Source organism: Fringilla coelebs (assembly GCF_963513975.1).
Source record: "Fringilla coelebs genome assembly, chromosome: 10".
Taxonomy (NCBI): domain Eukaryota; kingdom Metazoa; phylum Chordata; class Aves; order Passeriformes; family Fringillidae; genus Fringilla; species Fringilla coelebs.
The window spans coordinates 10,259,994-10,280,494 of NC_140036.1; the positions used below are offsets into that span (position 1 = coordinate 10,259,994).

At 42.3% G+C, this 20,501-nt stretch overlaps 1 protein-coding gene across 1 annotated transcript in view; it reads right to left on the reverse strand.

The window, feature by feature from the left end:
* Positions 1–2,955: 2,955 nt before the first annotated feature.
* PID1 (phosphotyrosine interaction domain containing 1) overlaps positions 2,956–20,501 on the reverse strand; it is an 82,716-nt gene continuing 65,170 nt past the window's right edge. Inside the window, exon 3 of the mRNA XM_084212020.1 lies at positions 2,956–4,895. Within this exon, the coding sequence (XP_084068146.1) occupies positions 4,419–4,895 (477 nt within the window). The 3' untranslated portion in view covers positions 2,956–4,418. The remainder of the gene's footprint in view (positions 4,896–20,501) is intronic.

The following is a 20,501-nucleotide window of genomic DNA, read 5'->3' on the forward strand; positions in this document are numbered from 1 at the left end:
GTCATGGGCAAAATCCTACTGCTTTTTCATGTAAAACTGAAGTCATTCCCTACAGAAAAGCTAAGGAGAGGAACCAGCTGCAGAGGGTTTTGTTTTGGGGAGTTTTTTTGTTGTGTTTTTGTTTTTTGTTTTTTGGGGTTTTTTTAACAAAACAAAACATTCAGCTGTTCTTCGGAGCCTTTGAGTTTAAACATGAAAGAAATTAGTCTCTGCCTTTCACCATCTCTCTGGGCTAGAACCCCCATGCACATCTAAGCAATTCTCATGCAATCTATACTCACTAGTGTGGAGTGTTACTCTCCCCATGGCACAACCACCATTCACTCACAGCTCCACAGAAGACTTGGTAGGAACAGAAGATATTTAGACTTCAGAGCTTGAAAACCGAACAAATTCACTCTATACAGAGTAACAGTTTCTCCTTCTTAAGGTAGTTAGAAAAATGGTGAAAATCACCTTGGCATAACCGTGGTGATGTTATGTAGTGGCGCTGAGGCATAACGACCTAAATGCTTTTTCCACACTCCTAATAACGTACAGACTCGGACCCTTTCCACTCTCCCCTAGAAGCACAAGAGGGAAATAAATCCTTCACATGTTTTCCTGGCTGACATTGAAGGAACTCATCAACCCACAGCGGGATGCAGTGAGATCCAAAACTGGACTCTTTGTAGTTGAACAGGAACGATTTTAGCCAAGTGGAAATTACTCCTGATGGAAACTTTGTGATTTGTCTTTTCCAGCAGATTAATTGAAGTAAAAGTTTAAGTTGATATTTCATTCCAGTATCTACTGGCAACTGATAATCAGTGATAACTGCTATGCTAGCAATTCACGATTGAAAGCATTTCTCCTTCTTGCAAATGGCATCACACATTTGGAATTGATAATGCAGAGAGCTTTGGCCTGAATTCCAAATTATCTAAGGATCCAAGCTCATGATACTGATTACTTTTCAAATCTCATGTTTTCAAAGACAAACTGCAGTTCACATTCTCTCATATTCTCTTGCATGTTTGAACTATTAGAAAATAGCTGGTTCATGTTTCAAAGGGTCTGATTTTCTAATAAAAGGACTAGAATTTTCTCCTTTATATTTTATTTTTTCATGCAAAATTCTCAGCTAATCTACAGCCTCCAATCACTTAGGAATTATCACAGATGCCACAGTGTCAAATATCTTTGGGAAAACTCCCCAGCCCACTGTAAATCAGTACATCTGTAAAACAGAAATGTAGACTGTCCTGTGTAAGAAAATAAAAATGAAAACAGCAAAAACCCCAACAAAGGTATTCTTCACTCAACCCACACTGGCAGGTGACTTAGGGAGACAGTATATTTTCATCAGGTCCCAACAAATTACAGGAAAGACAATTAAAAATCAAATGATCATAGAATCATTGAATTGTTTAGGTTGGAAAAGATCTTTTGGACTATCGAGCCAAATTGGTGACCCAACATTGCCAAGCCCACCACTAAACCAGTTCCTAAGCCCCACATCTACAGGCTTTTAAATACCTCCAGGGATGGTGACTCCACCACTTCCCTGGGCAGCCTGTTCCAGTGCTTGACAACCCTTCTGGGGGAGAAACTTTCCCCAGTATTCAATCCAAACATCCCTTGGCACAGCCTGAGGCCATTTCCTCTTGTCCTATCACGAGTTACCTGGGAGGAGAGTCCAATCCCTACTTTGCTACAACCTCCTGTCAGGGAGTTGTAAAAACGGTGAGGTCCCCCTGAGCCGCCTCTCTGCAGTTCCCTCAGCTGCTCCTCACCAGATTTGTGCTCCAGACCCTTCCCACCTCCACCGCCCTTCTCTGGACATGCTCCAGCACCTCAATATAGTGAGGGACCCAAAATTGGACACAACACTCTTGAAGTGCAGCCTCACCAAGCCCAGCACTGCGGGACAGTCACTGCCCTGGTGCTGCTGCCCCACCACTGCTGACAACATTTCTGTGTAGTTGTGCTCGGGCTTGGACTGGAGGGTGAGAAGAGCAGACTGTATCAGCCAGAAAGATCACACCCACCCCATGACAGGAAGACATCCCACTCTCCTAAGTATTTGCTCCTGAAATGGAAATCCCAAACTCAAACCACCCACTGCGGTTCTCCGTAGAGCTGGCAGGAGGCACCTCAGCTCCTGTGTGAGGTGGGCTGGGAATCTCCAGCCCCTTCCACACTCCAGCAGCCCTTGGCTAAGAGCTGGGGCTCGTACACCAACCCTTCTGCTGTCAGCAGGGACACGTGGGTGAGAGGATGGAATGAGGGATTCCACACACCCATTCATAGCAGCTTTGGTGGCAGAGCATCCAAACAAGTCAGGAAACCAACATATGAATACAGCTCTGAGCAAAAGAAAATAATTTGTTAAAAGTTGAAGGAAATTTTACCTAACTCTGCCTTTGATCAAAAAGGCAGCTATATACAGAGCAGGACCCAGATTTTTTTTTTTTTTTTTTGACCAGCATATAGCCCATACATGACTTCCCACTTCCAAGTACACATTGTGGGAAGAAAAGGAGAAATCATTTTTTAGATCTGTATTTGGAAACACTGGGTAACCCAAAGATTCAGAGAAAAACTGGAAGCTGCCAGCCTAGTGGTGTACTCCCCGTCCTGCCATCAAATGCCCTACCTGAACCATGCTGTGATTTCTGTAAACAAGGCAATACTGCTCCCACTCAGCAGAGCTTATTTCAACTGGTCAGGCTGGGAGTGGGGGTATCTCTGCCAATAATTAACCCAAATGTTGAAAAGAAAATAATATTAAAATGTTAACAGTGATTCTCAAAAAGACTGATGCAATAATTAAATGGAAATAAATTAACATTTTCATTCCACTAAATGAAATAAGCACAGAATCCACACACACAAAACCACAGAGTTTATATTGGAAAGAGAGCTTAAAACTAACAAGGTTTAACTCAAAACTTTTTTTTTTATTAAAGTATGAATGCATTTATGCTGGAGAACAGTTTACATACATTGTAAAGCAACAAGCATATTTTCAGGAGGTGTGGGCCCTCCTCAATACATCTCCATGCTCAATCTGCATGCTTTACCACTGGACTCACACATACACTCTCACATACAAACACAGAGACACAAAACACAGACACAGAGCTATCTGCTTGGATTAGCTTTCTTTTAAGGCTTCTGTAAGGTGCCCTAGTGCCCCTAACATTACCATAATTACAAACAAAATTGTACAAAGGAGCAGCATTACTTGCAAACTATTGATCTGCTCTCAGCCATAAAAAATATCAAGTGAAACAAGTTTTTCCTTTATTTGAGTTTTATTAAACATCTGCATTTAAGAAAGGCATGACTGTATATCTGTGAACAAGGAAAGATACGGGAATCTTAGCATGAGGTTCTCAACCAGAACAGATGTTCAAACCTGACTCCTAAGGGACCATTTCTTTAGATCTTTACAGTGAGGCAGCCCTGTGTGGTGAGACACTGCCAGCTCCATCCCACCAGGGTCGCTCGACCAGCAATGCGGAAAGGGGGACACAGAGCTGTGCCCACCGTGCTCGGATCTCGCCACACCTGAGGTTGATGAGAAGTCACAGTTCTACTAACACTGACACACCCAAGCGTCCCTCAACTCTTCCCAGCGGGCCCCCTCCTGTGGAGCACATCAGGGTAGGGTAATGCACAGACAGCAGGGCTGACTTGCTGAACCCCCAGCCACCAGGGAGTATTTCTGCCCACCCCTTTTTGGTATCCTGCAGTACATAGTCTGAAACTGCAACTACTGGTGTTGGGTGAAAGACGTGGCAGCCAGTATATTAAGAAAATAGGTACAATGAATAAAATAAAGGATAGCATATGATATAATGTGTACATACAAGCATCTTTCATTTTTCATCTGTGAAATGTGAATTAACTGCAGAATGCCAGGCCATTAGTCTAAAAGGCTGTGTATGGCTGTCTTAGCCGATGTAAGGTCAAAGGAACTGTGTGATGCATCATGGGGAAAGATTCTTCAGGAACCATTAGGGCTTTCCAGGCCTACTTGCTCTTGTGCACCAGCATCAGCCCGCAGCTAGGAATGCCAGAGAAGCAACTAATAAAATTGCCTGACCAGTCTTGTAAAACAAACAGGAATGACTGTACTTCATGGTATGCACCTGAACTACAGAGACAAGAAAGGGACAGTGATGAGAGGGTGACAGAGGTGGGGGAAGGAGATCTTTTTCTCACTTTTACAACAGCAGCAGATTTCAAAGCAACTTAATTACTTTAATGATGCATATCTGTAGGTACCAAATTGCTCTTCTGATTTAAAAAGCTGGTCAGACAAGTGTTTGGCAGTCCTTTTATTACCCAGTTTCAATTGTTGCTTATTCATCTATCAGCTCTCATTCCCTAAGCCATTTCTGCCTTTGCTGAACTGTGAATGAGTTCAGTCAGCCATCATCAGATTCAAATTCATGAGACACTTCCTCCGATGAGCTGTTCCTGTGGATCCGCCCATCGCTTTTCATGCTGTGAAAAGTCTTCTTAAAGGCCTCCATCATGGCATGGGCCAGCTTCTTGGCCTCCAGCTTGCTCTCACACTCCACAGCGTGGCAGTCCATCTGGTAGGACAGGTCATCGTTGATCTCCCGATAGACCCAAGCGAAGATGTTTGGGCTGACGTTGTGGTCAGCAGTGCAGTAGGCTATACGTGCTACCTGGAAGGTATCCATGTGCACTGTTGCCTCGCCTTTGAGGTCCAGATGATGCAGCCAGACTTGGAAAGGGCGAATTTCCAGAAGGGCATTAGCTGGGTAAACATCCTCCCTGGTGAGCGTGTGCTTCTTCCACAATTCAATGACTGGTTTTTCTGTGCAGCCTGACAAAAATTGCATCCCTGTTGTGGAAACCTTACCCAAATATGTAACCTGCAAAGAAGAACAAAGATAGGTGAAAACACAGAGAGCAGACTCGGATGGTACTTTCTGCCATCCCAGGGAGTTTCACTGGGGAAATAAAAGGACATGTCTCCCCTCACAAACTCCCTGATTTCCGCATCATTTTCAGTAAAACCGTTTTCAAACTGCTTTCCAAATACTTGCTTTTGCAAATGCTGCCTTCACCATTCAAATCCAGAGATTAAAAATGCCCAAGTGTCTGAGTTTCAAGGCATTGCACTTTCTTCACCTCCTGTAGGAAGCCCAGCTTTAGAGCCCCTGACTACCCCTAAGCTCATCTTAGCAAGTGCAAGTGCCACTGGAGCAGGTCCCAGGTTGTGATGCAAACCACTTCTTTTCTTTCCTTCGTACTTTATTCAGATTATTTCTCTGTATCATATTTCAAACATTAGTATTACGGAGATGGAGACATTCTCAGTTTGATAATGCAAGGTTGCAAGGGGTCAGAAAAGCGTGATCACAGTAGAGGATTTTAAACTGTTTGAATGCTTCTTTTCCAAAATGATCCTGGTTTTCCACCACTTCGGCTACTTCTACTTAAGTAATAAGCCAGGAACAGCTCAAAGCTGTTCCAAACTTTATCTTTGAGCAGGGCTGAGATATTTATTACATCAATTTAAGAAAATATGCTGTTAAAAAATCTAGTAATAAATCTACCTAAGTTTAATCACGTCGTCTCTCACCTTTCCTGTCTAGTCCTTTTGAGTAAATAGCCTGTTAGGCAATCAGCACAGGAAAGCAAGGTGGTTTTAGTGCCTTTACAGAAAGTTGTTCACCAAATATCAAATTCACTAGGAGGTCCACATCAGAATTCTGTATTAATCCTGTTCAGAAACATTCCCCTAAATCTGTGCAGCTACTAATGAGACTTCCTTCCACTTACAGCTGAATGGAAGATTATTTTATCTGGGAAATGGGATTTTCTCTAGGAAAGACAGGTCAATGCCACATAAATGCAATTATGTAGATTATTCTATGTATTGCTGTCAGGATGGTGCATTTAAGAACAACTATATGAAAACAAAATTGTTCCTCATTTGTCTCTTGCAGCAGTAACTGCTTGAGACAGAATCTTTTACCCCTTGCTTGATGTCTTATAACCTCCTCTACATTTTATTCAAGGCATTTGGAGGAAAAAAAGTAATCACATGCACTTTCCAAACCAATTTCTTCAAAATTCTGCATTAAACACACAGTATAGGTTATTTTTATGTTGTAAATGTGTTAAGAAATGTAAAGAAAAAACATAGAATTTCCACATTTAAGCATATTTAAAAAGTCATAACCACAAGAAATATGGGATTTGTAATCCAGGCAAACAAAATTTTGTACAAGAAAAATATTTTGCTGCAAGTTTCACACGTTTTGTTAAACTCAGAGGCCTAAATTAAGCCATAATTAAGGAAAAAGCTTACAAAACTTTATTGGAAGTCTGTGTGGCTTAATCATGCTTGCCAAAAAAGCAATTTCATAGCACTGACATTTCAAAATGGGAAGTCTTATTCTTTGCCTATAAATATTCATGATTTGCACTGGGAATACGTTGAATCTTATAAAGCTTTGTATTTTTTTTGGAACAGTGGGAAATACAACAGCTAGAACAGTTAACAAGGCAAGACCTACCAGTGTTTTGTCTTATTTTATTTTATTAGTGATGAGAGTTGAGTTCCCTAAAGTACTGTAGAAAAACTTAAACTCTCAGAGTTCACAGTGCCAACTAAACACATACAAACAGCACATCCAGGGCCAGAGAGGAATGTGTCTACAGCATACTGGGGGGTATTTTATCATATATCCAAAGTCAGATTCCTTTGAATGGAGCAAGATCATTGTGCAAATTGGCACATACAATATATTCTCCAAAGGTTTGCTCAGCACTGCTTCATACTCACAAGCCAGCTAAGAAAAGACAAACACTGTAAACTGACACTTGGAGTCAAATTCAAAGCCCATTGCAGCATCAGAAGTCCTTCACTAACTTCAAAGAGATTTGCACAAAGACTTTAAACCCTGAGGAACAGCAAAATATCCTCTTGCTCATGCACTTTGTCACTGCCCAAATACAGCTTTGATTCCCTGGCTGCAGGAGAGAGCTGCCACCACAGCAACATTTTGTCTCCCCAGCTGCTGTTTGGAGAAGCCCAGTGACACCTGGAGACCACAGAAAACAGCAATTCCCCTCTCCCCTCATGAGTGCACAAGAGGGGATGCAGGGAAATGTTTCACTGCTGGCTTGTCCTAAAGAGGAAGCTGCTGCCAGCTCGTGAGCTACCCTGAGCAGCAGCACAAGGATGGGGAGAGGGGAGGAAAGCAAAGACAATTCCATCCCAGGCAGTCAGTGTTGCTGAGCTCTGTGCTGTAAATTCACCCCAACACACAGCATCAGCTTCTGAGCATGGGAAACTCCCAGGCGATGCTCGGACACCTTCAGCAGCCAAGGAGCAAAATCAGAGTAAGATGTCACACAGCAACATAAATTGAATTTAATGTTCTCCTCTGTTCCTCTGCAACAGCTAACTGCAACCCCCTGTTGGCCATCAATCTGTGTGTGTGGCCTGCTTAAGAGTGAAGCTACAAAAAAAAATGGACTTCCCTAAAATAAAGTAGTTGTATTTTAAGAAAAAAGAAAGCAGTGAATTACTCTGTAAGAAGCCAATGCAAAAGTAACTAATAATAAGGATGGAATTCTGGCTTGTTTACCAAAATGGCATGTACTGGTCTGATTTACCGTCCCAGTTCTGTCAGTATAACTGTTTAGGAACCTTTGGAAAGTTGCTTCTTTTAACATCACTTTGAATCTCCATTATATAAATCTCCTTTTCCTTTGAGGACACATCCATAAATATTTATAAGGTGCTTAGACATTACAATAAGGAGCTCACAGGAAAGAATAAACAAAACCTCAACTTTAAAATTTCTCCTGTACTGTGTCTTATATAGAAACATCTATACCTACTAGTGCTGTTACTTTTTGGTTTTTAAAATGAATTATCCTTTTTTTTCCTAGTTGAGATAGGCATTTCCTATCATATCTTCTAAAAGGGATAAAAGTATATTTCTTTATGGCCCTTTTAGTTCTTTGTGTGTTCCATCTATTCCAAAAATTTCTGGAAGATGCATACATCTCACAAAAATTTCTTGTGCATGTTAAAAATGATCCACATTCTTTCCAGCCTTTCTAGGGCAAATTTCATCCTCTGGCAAGCCACTGTCACCAAGCATGACATAAAATACTCTTGAGGCTTCAGCACCTCTGTGCTTTGCAAGCATCCAAACCTTTTGTGAGCCAAGATGTTCTGAAGAGCTCCGTATTTCACCCTAAAGATTTGCTAACACAAGTGTCAATATCTGGCAAAACTGTCCTCAACTGAAAAATGCTGTGCCTTTGCCCTTTTGCAATGCAGCTACACCCATGTGACACATAGAGATGTTTCATGTCAAAGGACATGAAGAATAATTGATGTCATTTTTCATGCACTCTCCTGGAAAGACAGAAATATCTGAGTATTTTGACATTGTTGTTTTCAGCCCCTCCAATCCAATAATGTATGGCGAAAATGTCTTTTAATAACTATGTTTAAGATCTTACCAACTTTGAAAAGACCAGTAGAGCAGCTGCCACAGACATTTACATTCTAGCACCATATGATTTGTCAGAATTAATCTGAGGTTTTGCCTTTTCATAGTCTTTTCATACTCTTTCATCATTGATCTCACGTTTTTCACTAGTAATTCATAGCAAATAAAGAGCAGCTCAGCTCCTGTGTGTGTCACACTCACTCCCCACACACTGACTCAGGTCTGACTCCCCAATGGATCTATCCATACTGCTCCTATCTCACAAGCCTCACTCGGGCACCTGAAGTTAGGCAATCAAATGACTTTTTCTCCTTCTGTTCCCTATCCCCAGCCTATAGACTATTAGTGCTCCAAGAAAGCAGATCCAAGCTGTAAAGACCCATAATTACTGCATTACAGGAGGACAGATGCCCTTCTGGCACAGGAGCTTGGCACAGGAACACATACCTCACAGGACTCTCAGCTCTCTCACTCTTCAAGACCATAATCAGAAGACCATATGTAAAATTAACTCCTTGTTCATTTATTTAATATAAGTATTTCTTCCATACCAGATAAGGAGGGTCTTTGTCAGCAAAATCAACACAGAAAATGAAAAAAAAAAAATTAAAAATAGAGCACTGACCTTGAACTAGCTGGTATTTACTCTGCATATTTGCAGTCACTAGAGGATCTTGAATGTGCAAATCTTAGTAGTAGATGACTATCTCTTTTGATTATCAGTGTTTTAAAAAAACATTCCTTTAGCCTCAAATTTGGTCTAATTGCAACTGATTATATTTGATCAAGACCGTTCGCCTCACTTCAATGTGAGGCAGACAGAGATAATGAGACATTTCCTTCCTGAAAACAGAACTGCCCCTGTGGCACCTTCAGGATACGTGGCAATAAAGGAAGTGACTGTAAGGGTCTGTGTTAAGATGCGCAGGTACAGATCCTTCAGTCAGCAAGCAAACCATCACAGAATCATGGAAACATCAGGGTTGGGAGAGACCTTTAAGATCACACAGTCTGACAGTCCACTCAGCACCACCACTGCAACCCCTACACCACTGAACCACATCACCCAGCACCAGATCCAGACAACCCTTAAACACCTCCAGGGATGGCGACTCCACCACCTCCTTGGAAAACTGTTCCAATGGCTGAAGCTTGTCAGTTCATCCCAGCCCAGCAAGAACCACCAGCCCAAAGATCAGGTGAACTTGTGGAAATTTTAAAGAAGAATGCAGAGGAGATAGGAAGAACAGCAGCCAAAAGCAGGTTTAGAAGGATGTATGCACATCTTGTTTAAAATTGCTGCAAGAACACATACACAGAGATGCTCGCTGGGTTTGCAGCACAAGAGCAGATGCAGGATGAAGAAGTTCAGGCTCCACCTGGACTCCAGGCACATATTGTTGTGGCCAGGACACAGCAAGCTTCATCTCCACATCATTACAAGATCTGGACACCTCTGCAAGAAGTTGCTACTCAGGAAACCTGTGCTCAACTTCACTGCAATGACAGTGTGCCCAAAGCCCCCAGTGGCACCTCCAAGCTGAGTGGCTGGGGAGAATCAGGGCTCACCAGACAGTCACAGATTTGATGGCTGAAACTAGTTTTTCTTTTATCCTCAGTGGAGCTGGGATGCAAGTGGGACAGGCCTGCAGCATGCTGCCCAACAGCTTGGTAAGTACTGGCACAGCTTTCATGTCAATAAAAGCAGATTTAGCTGTAGAGTCATTTTCAACATCTTTAATTAACACATCCAGCTTCAGGCACAGCAGGAGCGCTCTGTGCTGGACAGGGTACCCGTCTCACCACACCAGCTCAGCTCTCCTCACCCTAAAGCACAGTGACTCAGCCTCAGGCTGGCAGATTGGGATTTAGAGCCAAAAGCTGCTTTTTGGCTCTGAAGGAAAAACAAAAATATCCCAGACATTCCACTGGATCACTGAGAAAATACCATGGACTGCATTCAAGCAACATTTGCTTAAGACCCAAAAAATAACTGTCAAGTAGAAAGGCTGCACAGTTTCCCTCTGCCTGTCACTGCTTCCTCACCCACACTGCCTGTGTCCAGCCAAAGCCTTGCAGCATGAACACAAGGGTCTTTGTGGGAACGGCAGGGCTCCTCAGCCCAAAGAAATACACAGTAAATGCAGGAATGTGGCTTACAGAAACATGTGAAGAACTGTTTTATTTTTGAGACAAAATTCAGAGGGAGAACAGACAGAGCTAAGCAACTATTTATTGGAAAATAACCATCAACTCTTAGGGCTGCCCGCTGGATTAGGAGAGAAAAAAAAATACATCAGTAGTTAATGTCTGATTTATTCCAAGGAATCAAAGGATAGCTCCAGAAAAAGCTGGAAGCATCAGCACCTCTTCAGCAGTTAAGTCAACAGCATCTGAGCCCTTTTGTGGGACCAAGGCTAAACTTAAGTCTTACAGCCATGCTACAATTCGCCCTTGAAAACAAAAATAATAAACAAGCCCAGCAAGAAATGCATTTGGCTCTTTACATCTTCAGAACTCCTAAGGAAAAACAACTGCTGGGCAGCAGCTGCTCCAGTTGTCCGTCTGTCCCCACAGCCACGCTCACAGCAGCCCTTTGCAGGTGCTTTTATTTTCCCATGTGTTTCTCAGCTGTGACCATGCAGCAGATCCTGCCTTAGATGCCCCCCAGGAAGGGGTCACCACACAAGTAAGGCATAAAGTGATAGCGCAGAATAGTCACTTTGGATATAGTTCTCCAACTAAATGCCTTTGAAGGACAGAAGAGCTTTCATTTTTAGTCCATCATTGTTCTTTCAGGTAGCAAGTGAAGGAGAAGAAAGAGCTGGGGCACTGTGAAAATACCTTTTCTTAAAAAATGCTCTTCCCCAGTAGAAAGAAGAACATAATACTAATTTCAGAGCTGCTGCTTCTGAGGTTGCCTGGGAAAGCCCTTTAACATGGCAGCAGGCAGAACAGGTGAGTTACTGTGATCCAGAGTGGGTGTCCTAACATCCAGTCCAGGGCAGCATCTCAGGAAAGGGGCTTTTCTGAGGGCAGAGCTCACCCATGAAGAACTACTCATTTCTCAAACACTATGCAGGACAAACACTCCACGAACTGCAGATGATTGGCATCACAGTGCAGGGCACATCTCTGAGATCCTGTCCTAGCTCTGAGGAAGACACCAAAAGCACACAGACATCTCAGAGTGCCTCTTCATAGCCAAATAAATGTCTAATCCCCCCAGAGCAGAGCTCTGTCAGGCCTCCCACTGATGGCAGTTGACAAGGGGAGCAGAAGACGAAAACCTCTGCAGAATTCCCACAGGAGTGGAAACCTTCTTACCCTATGTGATCAGCCCCATCAGCAACACTACCCCACACTGCATGAGGAGGACATGGGAAAACACATCAGCATTTGGCAAGTTTAAGATTTAGTAAATAAATTAATGTACTGGAAGAAAAAAATTTACCCTTGATGGCTTAATTTATAAGCTCTGAGAGGAAAAAAAGCCAACGAGAAAAAGCCCACTGAGTCCGCAGGCCAATGAGCCAGTGTGGGGTAAATAAAGAAGCGAGCCAAACTCTCCTGGAAGAGAACCCTGAGAAGCACAACCATCCAAGCTTTTCACCTTTCATTACATCAGGCTGCTGCTCAGCAAGTCTTTTTTATAAACTACCCCAGGTATTAAAGTACTGCCTTCAGTTAGGTCTAAGAGCATCTAACTTATATCCAGCGACGAGGAGTCTCTGCCTCACTGGCAAAATAGTTAACCAAGCCCAAACACAACCTCAGCAAGAGCCAGCTCTGCTCCCTGCAGCCGCCCATTAGCAACAAAAGGATCGCCTCTTGCATTTCATTCTCCGCTGGACAGGAAGCTCTTTTTGTGGTTTGGCTTGCAGGGATGAATCTGAAATGAAATCAAGTGGAACTGGCAAACTGCAGTGAGCTTGCAGTCAGAGACTCTTTGGTCCTGGTGTGAGTGGAAGATTTACACTGCACTATTTAAAACTCAAGAAATCAATTTCATTCTAGCAGCAATTCAAAAATGTTGTTGCACAAGACATAACTGAATGAACAAATAAATCCATCACACACAACCTCAGCAGGGCTGCTGGACACCCCATTGTACAAGTCGATGATTACTTTTATTCCCAAATATTTTCTTTATGTTGCTATTTAGATCACTTTCCTTCTTTGTCTCCTTTCATTGCCTCATGTAACTTCCTCTCTCTCTACTCAGTTACTGCTGGGTTGAAATTAATACATGGATAAGCCAGTTCATTTCCCATTGTCCTTCAGGAGTCTTCACAGGCAAGGAGAGAGGTGGAGACAGCCAGGAAGGTGAGAAAACCAACCCACTCTGTAGCCATTACTGCAATTTCTTGAAGTTTCCTTCACACAAAGTCCTTCCAAAACCTTTCCTCTGCTACCTCAAAACCTCCCCACTGAACATCCCTTCCGCCAGGAGACTGTGGCATAAATTTTCATGACCACAATCTCCCTGCAAATAGACACCTATCTTGATGTTTATGTTCAAAGTACACGCAAATCTCTTCCACTACACATTCTTTATTCACATGAGGTTGAAACTGAACATAGAAATCTGATTAAGCACCTCATCATGTTTCAGAAAGCTTTTTAGTCCTGGGCTCCTCACAGCTGTTGTCTCATAGTAGAGGGAAGGACCCCATGGACACAGAGGGGAGCAGACTGTTCGCTTTTACTTTGTTCCCCTTCCTTTCCAACCTACAAGAAAATTCACTTTGGCACCACTCCTACAAAAACTTTTGTACCTCATGGAGCATGCAAAGAGGGAGTACAAGAACAGTTACTACTTCAGCAACCTTTTCTATTGAGGCATGTGTATTTTACATACTGTCCAAGACTCTGGGCACTGAGGCATTCCCAGAAAGCCACGCAGAATGCATGTTTTTCACTGTCTTATATGGGTAAGAGATCAGACCTCAAGGTTCCCTTCTTTGTGCATTCCCCAGGAGATCCTTGTGTTTCTCCTTCAGTTCCTGTCTTCAAAAGAAGATGCCAAGTAATAAAATTGAACAAAACCTCTGTTAGTAAGACATTCAGTTCTGGAGACCAAAAATCTCAACTGCACTTGATTCCTGGCACAACTTGACAACACCTGAAATTAAGAACAAAAGGGAAGGGAGCCAACTTCGGGAACCACTGAAGATGACTACAAATTTGGATTGTATATCAAAGGAAGTGTCAGGTCTACATTGCAGGAAGAACAGAAGCAATGCTCATAAAATTATTTCAATTCTTCCTCCCCCAAGTGCTATAAGACCAGTGCCATTCAAAAAAGGAGAAAAAATTACAAAACAAACCACAGAGACTCCCAGAAATAGCAGTGCATGGTCCTTCTCCTATTATTCACACACTGCAAATGAAACACATTCCCTGAGGAGTACAGGGGAACACAGAAATATCAACCCCATATAAACATAATCATACCCACATCCCGCAAAGCCTCCCATTAAAATACTTTGTCATTACTTTTACATCTCCTTTATGAATCATTATGTGAAATGAGTTCCATGACTTATCCAAACCCTTTGAGAATTTTCCCGCTCTCACAAGTTTTAGCATCTCCAGGAAAAGTCTTATTTGAAGGCTGGAGAAGAAGAAATACAGTGCCTACACTGGGATGGAGCACTTACACTGCAGCAATGAAAAACAGACCTTGCATATTTCAGCTTAATAAATAGCACTAAACACATTACAAAGAAGAAAATATAGTTAAACAACTCTTTGTATTGCCAAATGACTCCTTAGACAAATATGCCTGATTTATCACTTGTTTGTGTTATCAAATTCTGGATCCAGGCTACAGCAATACAGGCTCTACACAGACAAGAAAGAATACAACCTCACTGCCTCTAAGGTTTATGACACTGTATTACAATTAAACCAGAAACTTCCCACTCAACAATGCAACAGTATGTTAGTAGACTAAACAGAAGACTTTAAAGGAATAAATATGTCCCAAAGTTAATATAGTTATAGTTAATGAGGGAAGACAATAGTGCCATAGAGGTTTTAATTTATTTCCAAAGCCATGGTTCACAGTGCCTCCAAGGTCCTGTTTTCACAATGGATTTAGTGCTTGCCTGTGTCTTCAGTACAGTCACTTTGCATTTAGATAATGTTTTTCCAACCAGCACAGAAGGACCTGAAAGTGATCCTTAGGCCCCATGAGTGAATTGGTTACTCATCTGGCTCTCTGGGCTCCAGAGATGCTCATCTCCTGCAAATCTCTCTCTGCATCAGGAGGCTTTTCACAGTGTCACAGAGTGCCTCCTTCCTCTTCTGATTAATTTAATCACAGTACCACCCAAGCGCCTCTCCCAGAAAAGCTACATTGCCTCCAAGCCATTCTCTTGGCTGTATTTCACCTCTAAGGTGACAAGCCTGCAAAGCAGCCAGAAATGCAGCCCTTAACCACCTGCAGCAAAACTGAGACATGGAGATTTCTATAGTGCTAATTTCAGCCAAGATGAAAGGAAACACTGAACCTAGGATGGGAGAGCCTGGAAAGCAGCACTCCAAAGCAAAGGACTGTCTGGAGGAAAGAAGGGGATAGGGGCAAAGGTGCTCCTTTCTGGGGACAGCTCTACTTATCACTGCTGCAATTTATGTCATCTATTACAGCAGCTTGCCCCCAGCAGCATTCAGATGGTTGCAGGTCAGACTGATCACTATTCACACCAGTTGTACAGCAAGCTCCTAGAAGCTCCCTTCATATCCACAGTTCATCTCTCTGTATTGCAGAGGTCGTGGCTTTTACAAAGGGCAGAAAATTCATTTTCATAGATTCCACTGGCCCTGAAGTTGACTTTGCAAAGACAAAATCTATAGCGAGTAGCCCTGCTGTTCATCTGTTTGATAAAGGACAAACTGGTGCAAATTTTAGAGCCCTAAGGAAAAAAGAAACTATTTACGAAAATAAAGAAATCCTTCACTGTTTTTCTCCACAGTTACCATCGTTATGCAGTAATGAATACCAGCAGCTAAAAACATCATAATTTTATTTTCTATCTTCCAGTTTGCAGTCTGGCAGTCACTGGGTCACGGCCAAGCCTTAGGGAGCAGAGAGCCCACCAGGGACTTTGCCACTGACACTCAGACACCTTTAAACAACACTGACTCTGAAATGGCTCTTCAGCATGACAACAGAATGCAACTTCCTAAAGAAATTAACATTACAGGATGCCTCTGACATTCTCCTGAAGCGAAATGCATCATGTGAAGCACAGGTCATTCTGTAGCAAAATAAACTCAAGGAGATCTCACCACCCAAAAATCAACATATGGCTATGTCTCCAATATATAGATGGTAAAAATCTCAGAATTATTATGATTGTTTTCTATATAAACAATTACTCCAACATTTTCCATTAACAAGGTGTTTCACAGCTCTGTAACAAGCAGAAACTCAGTCCCATTTATCATCATCCTAGAGTTACAATTTTCGATATAGTTTTTGAATTATTTAATAGAATAAAAAAAAATCTTTTAAGAGCTTAATAGTCCTTGATCATATCAAACAAAGAGTACAACTAGTGTATAATACTTTCTCCAGCATTTTCCAGGATCAGACAGAAAGGAAAAATAAAGAAGCAATATCTGGACTGACAAAGCAGTGGCCAAGACAGGAATAACTGCTCACAGAGCAAGGTTTCTCTTCCCCAGAGACAAGGAACCAAATATTTCCAGGCATTTCAAGAAAGCCCATGGGTTTGGAGTGCTCTCCCCCTTTGTTCTGACATATTGACAGAGAGATTTTCAAAAGAGCATGGACAGCGACACATGTCAAGCATTTAAAGAAAAGCTGACCATTCTCTCAGTATCTAAAAATGCAGGCAGAAATTTGGCAAGAGAAATTAGTGCATGCATTAACAAATAAAGAATCACTCATCCTGTAAAGTTCTGCAGCTTTCCCTGTGTAGCCCAAAGCAAGCAGAAGCAAAGTGCTCCTGTTCCCGGGAAGCCTGATCCAGCCCTGGTATGAGACACTGAGACATGGTTGTACTTTTACACAAGGATTAGAGCCTCTGCTAAGCCTCTCCTAACACTCATTTCCTACCAAAGCTGTTATCATTCTGGTTAAATGGTTTTAAATAGAAAATTACATATATTTTAGGTTAGTTATGCATGAGCTTAAATATGACAGCACAATAGAAAGCAAAGAGCATTTTGGGTAAGAAAGAATTTACTTTATGCTGAAAATACAGATATTTACAGTACAAGCACAGACTATATTATTTGTTTCCTATTACCTGCCTCTAGCCTTCCACTCTTTTCCTCTGCTGCCTCCTCATCAAAAAAAAATTAGTATCTCTTGTTGGGCCAAAACCAAGCAGAAGATCCTTTAATTACAGTGCAAATCCACAAACAGCATTAAAGTTCAAGCCATGTATGCAAAAATCAAATCTGAAGAGACCAACCTAGCTATTCCTGGGAAGAAATCTTATTTACAAGAAAGCATACTGCATCTACAACAAATTCATGGAGGGGAAAAAACCCTCAACAACAAAAAAAAACCCTGCACTGTTTCTTACTCCAGGAAAGAGCAGCCAGCACATGATGTTTCTTTATAGGATCTTGTTTACCTTTTGTTTGTCAAGGAGAAAAAGCTGAAATAAAGGTTAGTCCCCTCCTGAAAAACCAGTTACTGTGGTCAACAATATAGATGTAATTTTTCTTCATGTTTTGTCATTAGCAAGGATATTTAATTTTTTTAAAGTAGTTATAAAACAACGGCCTCTCCCTTTCTCACAAAAGCACCAGAGAGATTATAAAAATCTCCACATTAAAATCAACTACAGCAAAAACAAGGCAGCCCCTCCCATGGCAGCAAGATCATGCAACTGCAGCGCAGCCCCTCTGGGGATGAACTCGTAACACCCAGAAATGGCATTAATGCATCATATCGTAATGCCTGTCACAGCCCTAGGTTCCTATGGCCCCAAATTGTTCAGCAGTGCAAATAGACAGCTTCCTAGCTGCATCCTTAAAGTGACACTATGCCATTCCAACAGGCTATGACAGACGTATATATGTACTGCAAAATAACTCTATTGAATTATTTATATCACTTTTCTTCTTAAAGAAGCATTTAGCAAGCTGTATCATTAAAATATAACCAGCAGCTGCCTACATGGCACTGTATATGCCAAATTCAGAGTTTAAAAGAGGAGGTGATGAATAGCATTACTGAGGGAAACTGCTAGGGCAATTTATGAGGGAGCAGTGCAATTAACAGAACAGAAATTGGGCTCCAGTAGCCACGCTCAGAGTGCTATTCCTGTAAAAAGAGACAGCTTCCCAATGATTGCAGTAGTTGGGACACTGCCTCATTCACAGCACAGTGTCATTAGAGAGGCGCCTCCCAGCACGGCAGGGGATGGGGGAGCAGTGGCCTTGCACCACCTCCACACCCAGACCCTTGGCAGAGCAGGTTCTGGCTACATAAATACTCAAGAATACACAAATACAGAGGACAGGCGCATATGAAGCAAGATAACTCCACTACCTTCTGGCATCTGCTGTCTTTCCTGCCTGCCATTTGCTCTACTTCCATCCTCCCAGCAAAGTGCAGCCCTGGCAATGGACAAGTGCCCCCTCTCACCTCCCCAGCACTGCCTGCACTGAAGGCTGATGGAAGGAGCTGTGAGCAGCACCTGCCTGGGACACAGCCCAGGCAGAGTGTGGAACCTATAGAAACTACAACTTTATCTAGGGAAGACTGGAAATGTTTGGACAGATAAAGAGCCACAACATGACCCGGAGAAAGCTCTTGGGAGATATGCAGCTGTTTCGAGGGCGGATTGCAAACCAGAGCACACCTGTCACAGGGAAGTGCATGGATGTCCCTGGATAATCCATAAAGATACTCCTGTGCTCCTTACATCAGTCAAATGTAGTTCATGTGATCATGAACCAGTGACTAGAACGAGCACTGTAAGGTTTACCCAGACATTTTTAATTTAAGATACCGGGATGAAATTTTAGAAGGTGAACAGAAGAAATTCCATGGAGTGATCCAAAAAGTGCATCTCAAGGGTGGGTCATACAGTAGAGGATACCAGCCAGAAAGGCTAATAAAAACAGAGAAGCTGTGAGATCCCAGCAGAACTGCCACCTGTGCTCTCTTGGAGGTGATCCAAGAGGATGACGGCATGGTACCACAGGCCAAAGCAAAATCTACTCTCCATTATATCAGGCTGTTGCCCTTTGGAAAAACACATAACCAGCACAGCTAGGTTTAGCTAGAGCGAACTTTAGAGAAGGCAAAAAACACTTTGGCTACTACTTACAGATTGGGTTTGGACTTGCATTAAGAACTGTCTGGAAGACATCATGAAACCAAATATTGCTCTTTGATGTAGAGTCCAAACTGCTCTGGAGTTTCTTGTTAAAATGAAAACTTTTTTTTCCTTTTATGCTTTAGGCAAAGGAGACATAATGTCCTTCACACTTTCCAGCTAACACTTAAAGCTCTTACACAACTCTCTGTCAGGTATAACCAAAATCTAATTAAATCAAGGATGCAATGGCAAGAGCAGGCTTCATCTTGCTTGCATTTTTCTCCAATTCCAGCAACTAAGCTGCCACTTTCAGGCACCTACTTTTTTTCTGAAAGGAAAATTAAGTAAGTACACACTGTAAAAGAACAGAAGAGAAATTTTTATCCAAGAGTGTTCAGCAAGTGTAGAAAGGGAGATAGAGCTCCAGACTTTGCCAAATGGCACAATCATCTAAAGACTGGAAAAATTCTGAAAGAATCAGCAAAAGACTTACAAATCCTTCCACATAAATGGCTAAAGACACATGGAGCAGCTTTCATAACACTCAAACACCTTGACTTAGGTACATGTAGAGTCATTCTCCTTTTTCACTACCTAACCTGATAAGGAATGCAAACTCTTGGAATCACAGTTTCTTACACTTGCATGTGCACTTCTCAGCAGATGATTCTCAGATGAACAAAGCCCTAATCACTCCTGAAGGACATTATCACGTGCACAGCACTGCCAAATTACCCAACACCTCATATTCTGTAATCACAGTGAATTCCCAGTTGAAAGGAGCTATAGCTCTTCTGTTTTCCAACAGATGATCAGCTTGAAGTTATTAAGAAAATGCTGGGGTTTGTGGTGGGGTTTATTTAACTAAAAAGATAGACTGGTGTCCAACTCTTTAACAGCAAAGCGAGATCACAGAGCAGAACTGAACTTGGGGTTCCCAGCGCTCTGTGTCAGCCCATGTGAATTTACTGGGTGCTTTGGCAGCAGAGCACAGCACTGATCTCCCCTGCTCCCTCTGAATGACTTCATGCAAAACAGCAACAGCTTAAAAGAGAACAGAATTCTGACACCCTTGAACAAGAGACAGCATAAAAGCTGGACAGAAGAAAACCAAGGCCAGAGCTGTGGGCCAGCCCTGGTAACTCTCATGAGGTAAAACACACATTCCTGCTAACAAATGACATAGGGAAACAAAAGCTCTTCTCAGCAAAAGCAGTAGTAATACCTTTCCAAAAACTCTGAGTCCTGTGATATGGTCTTGTTAGATCTATCATACCAAGATAAGTAAAATGACCTGAAGCAACTGCAAAGCCTAGGCTCGGGTTCATGACTCAAATACCAATTATATGGACGTGTATCTGAGGAATTTCAGCCTGCCCCAGGTTATTCCTAGCCACTGCCTAACAGGAAGGTTGTTTCAAGTTTGACACACTCTGCACTTGGTCACCAGCATTTGTGATGTGGAAGACACAAACACGATTTTAACCTCTGGCACAGAGCACAGGAAGCAGAAATATAGTGGCCAGCACAGTCTCCTGGGCACTGAAGCAATCCCTGGTTTTAAATGATGAAGGCTTTTAGATGTTTACTCCCTCACCTCCCACTATCTTGAGCAGCAGAGTCCATGGTCACTCACATCAAATGTCTCTGACTGAAATGGAAATCTGAAAGTTCACAGATTCCT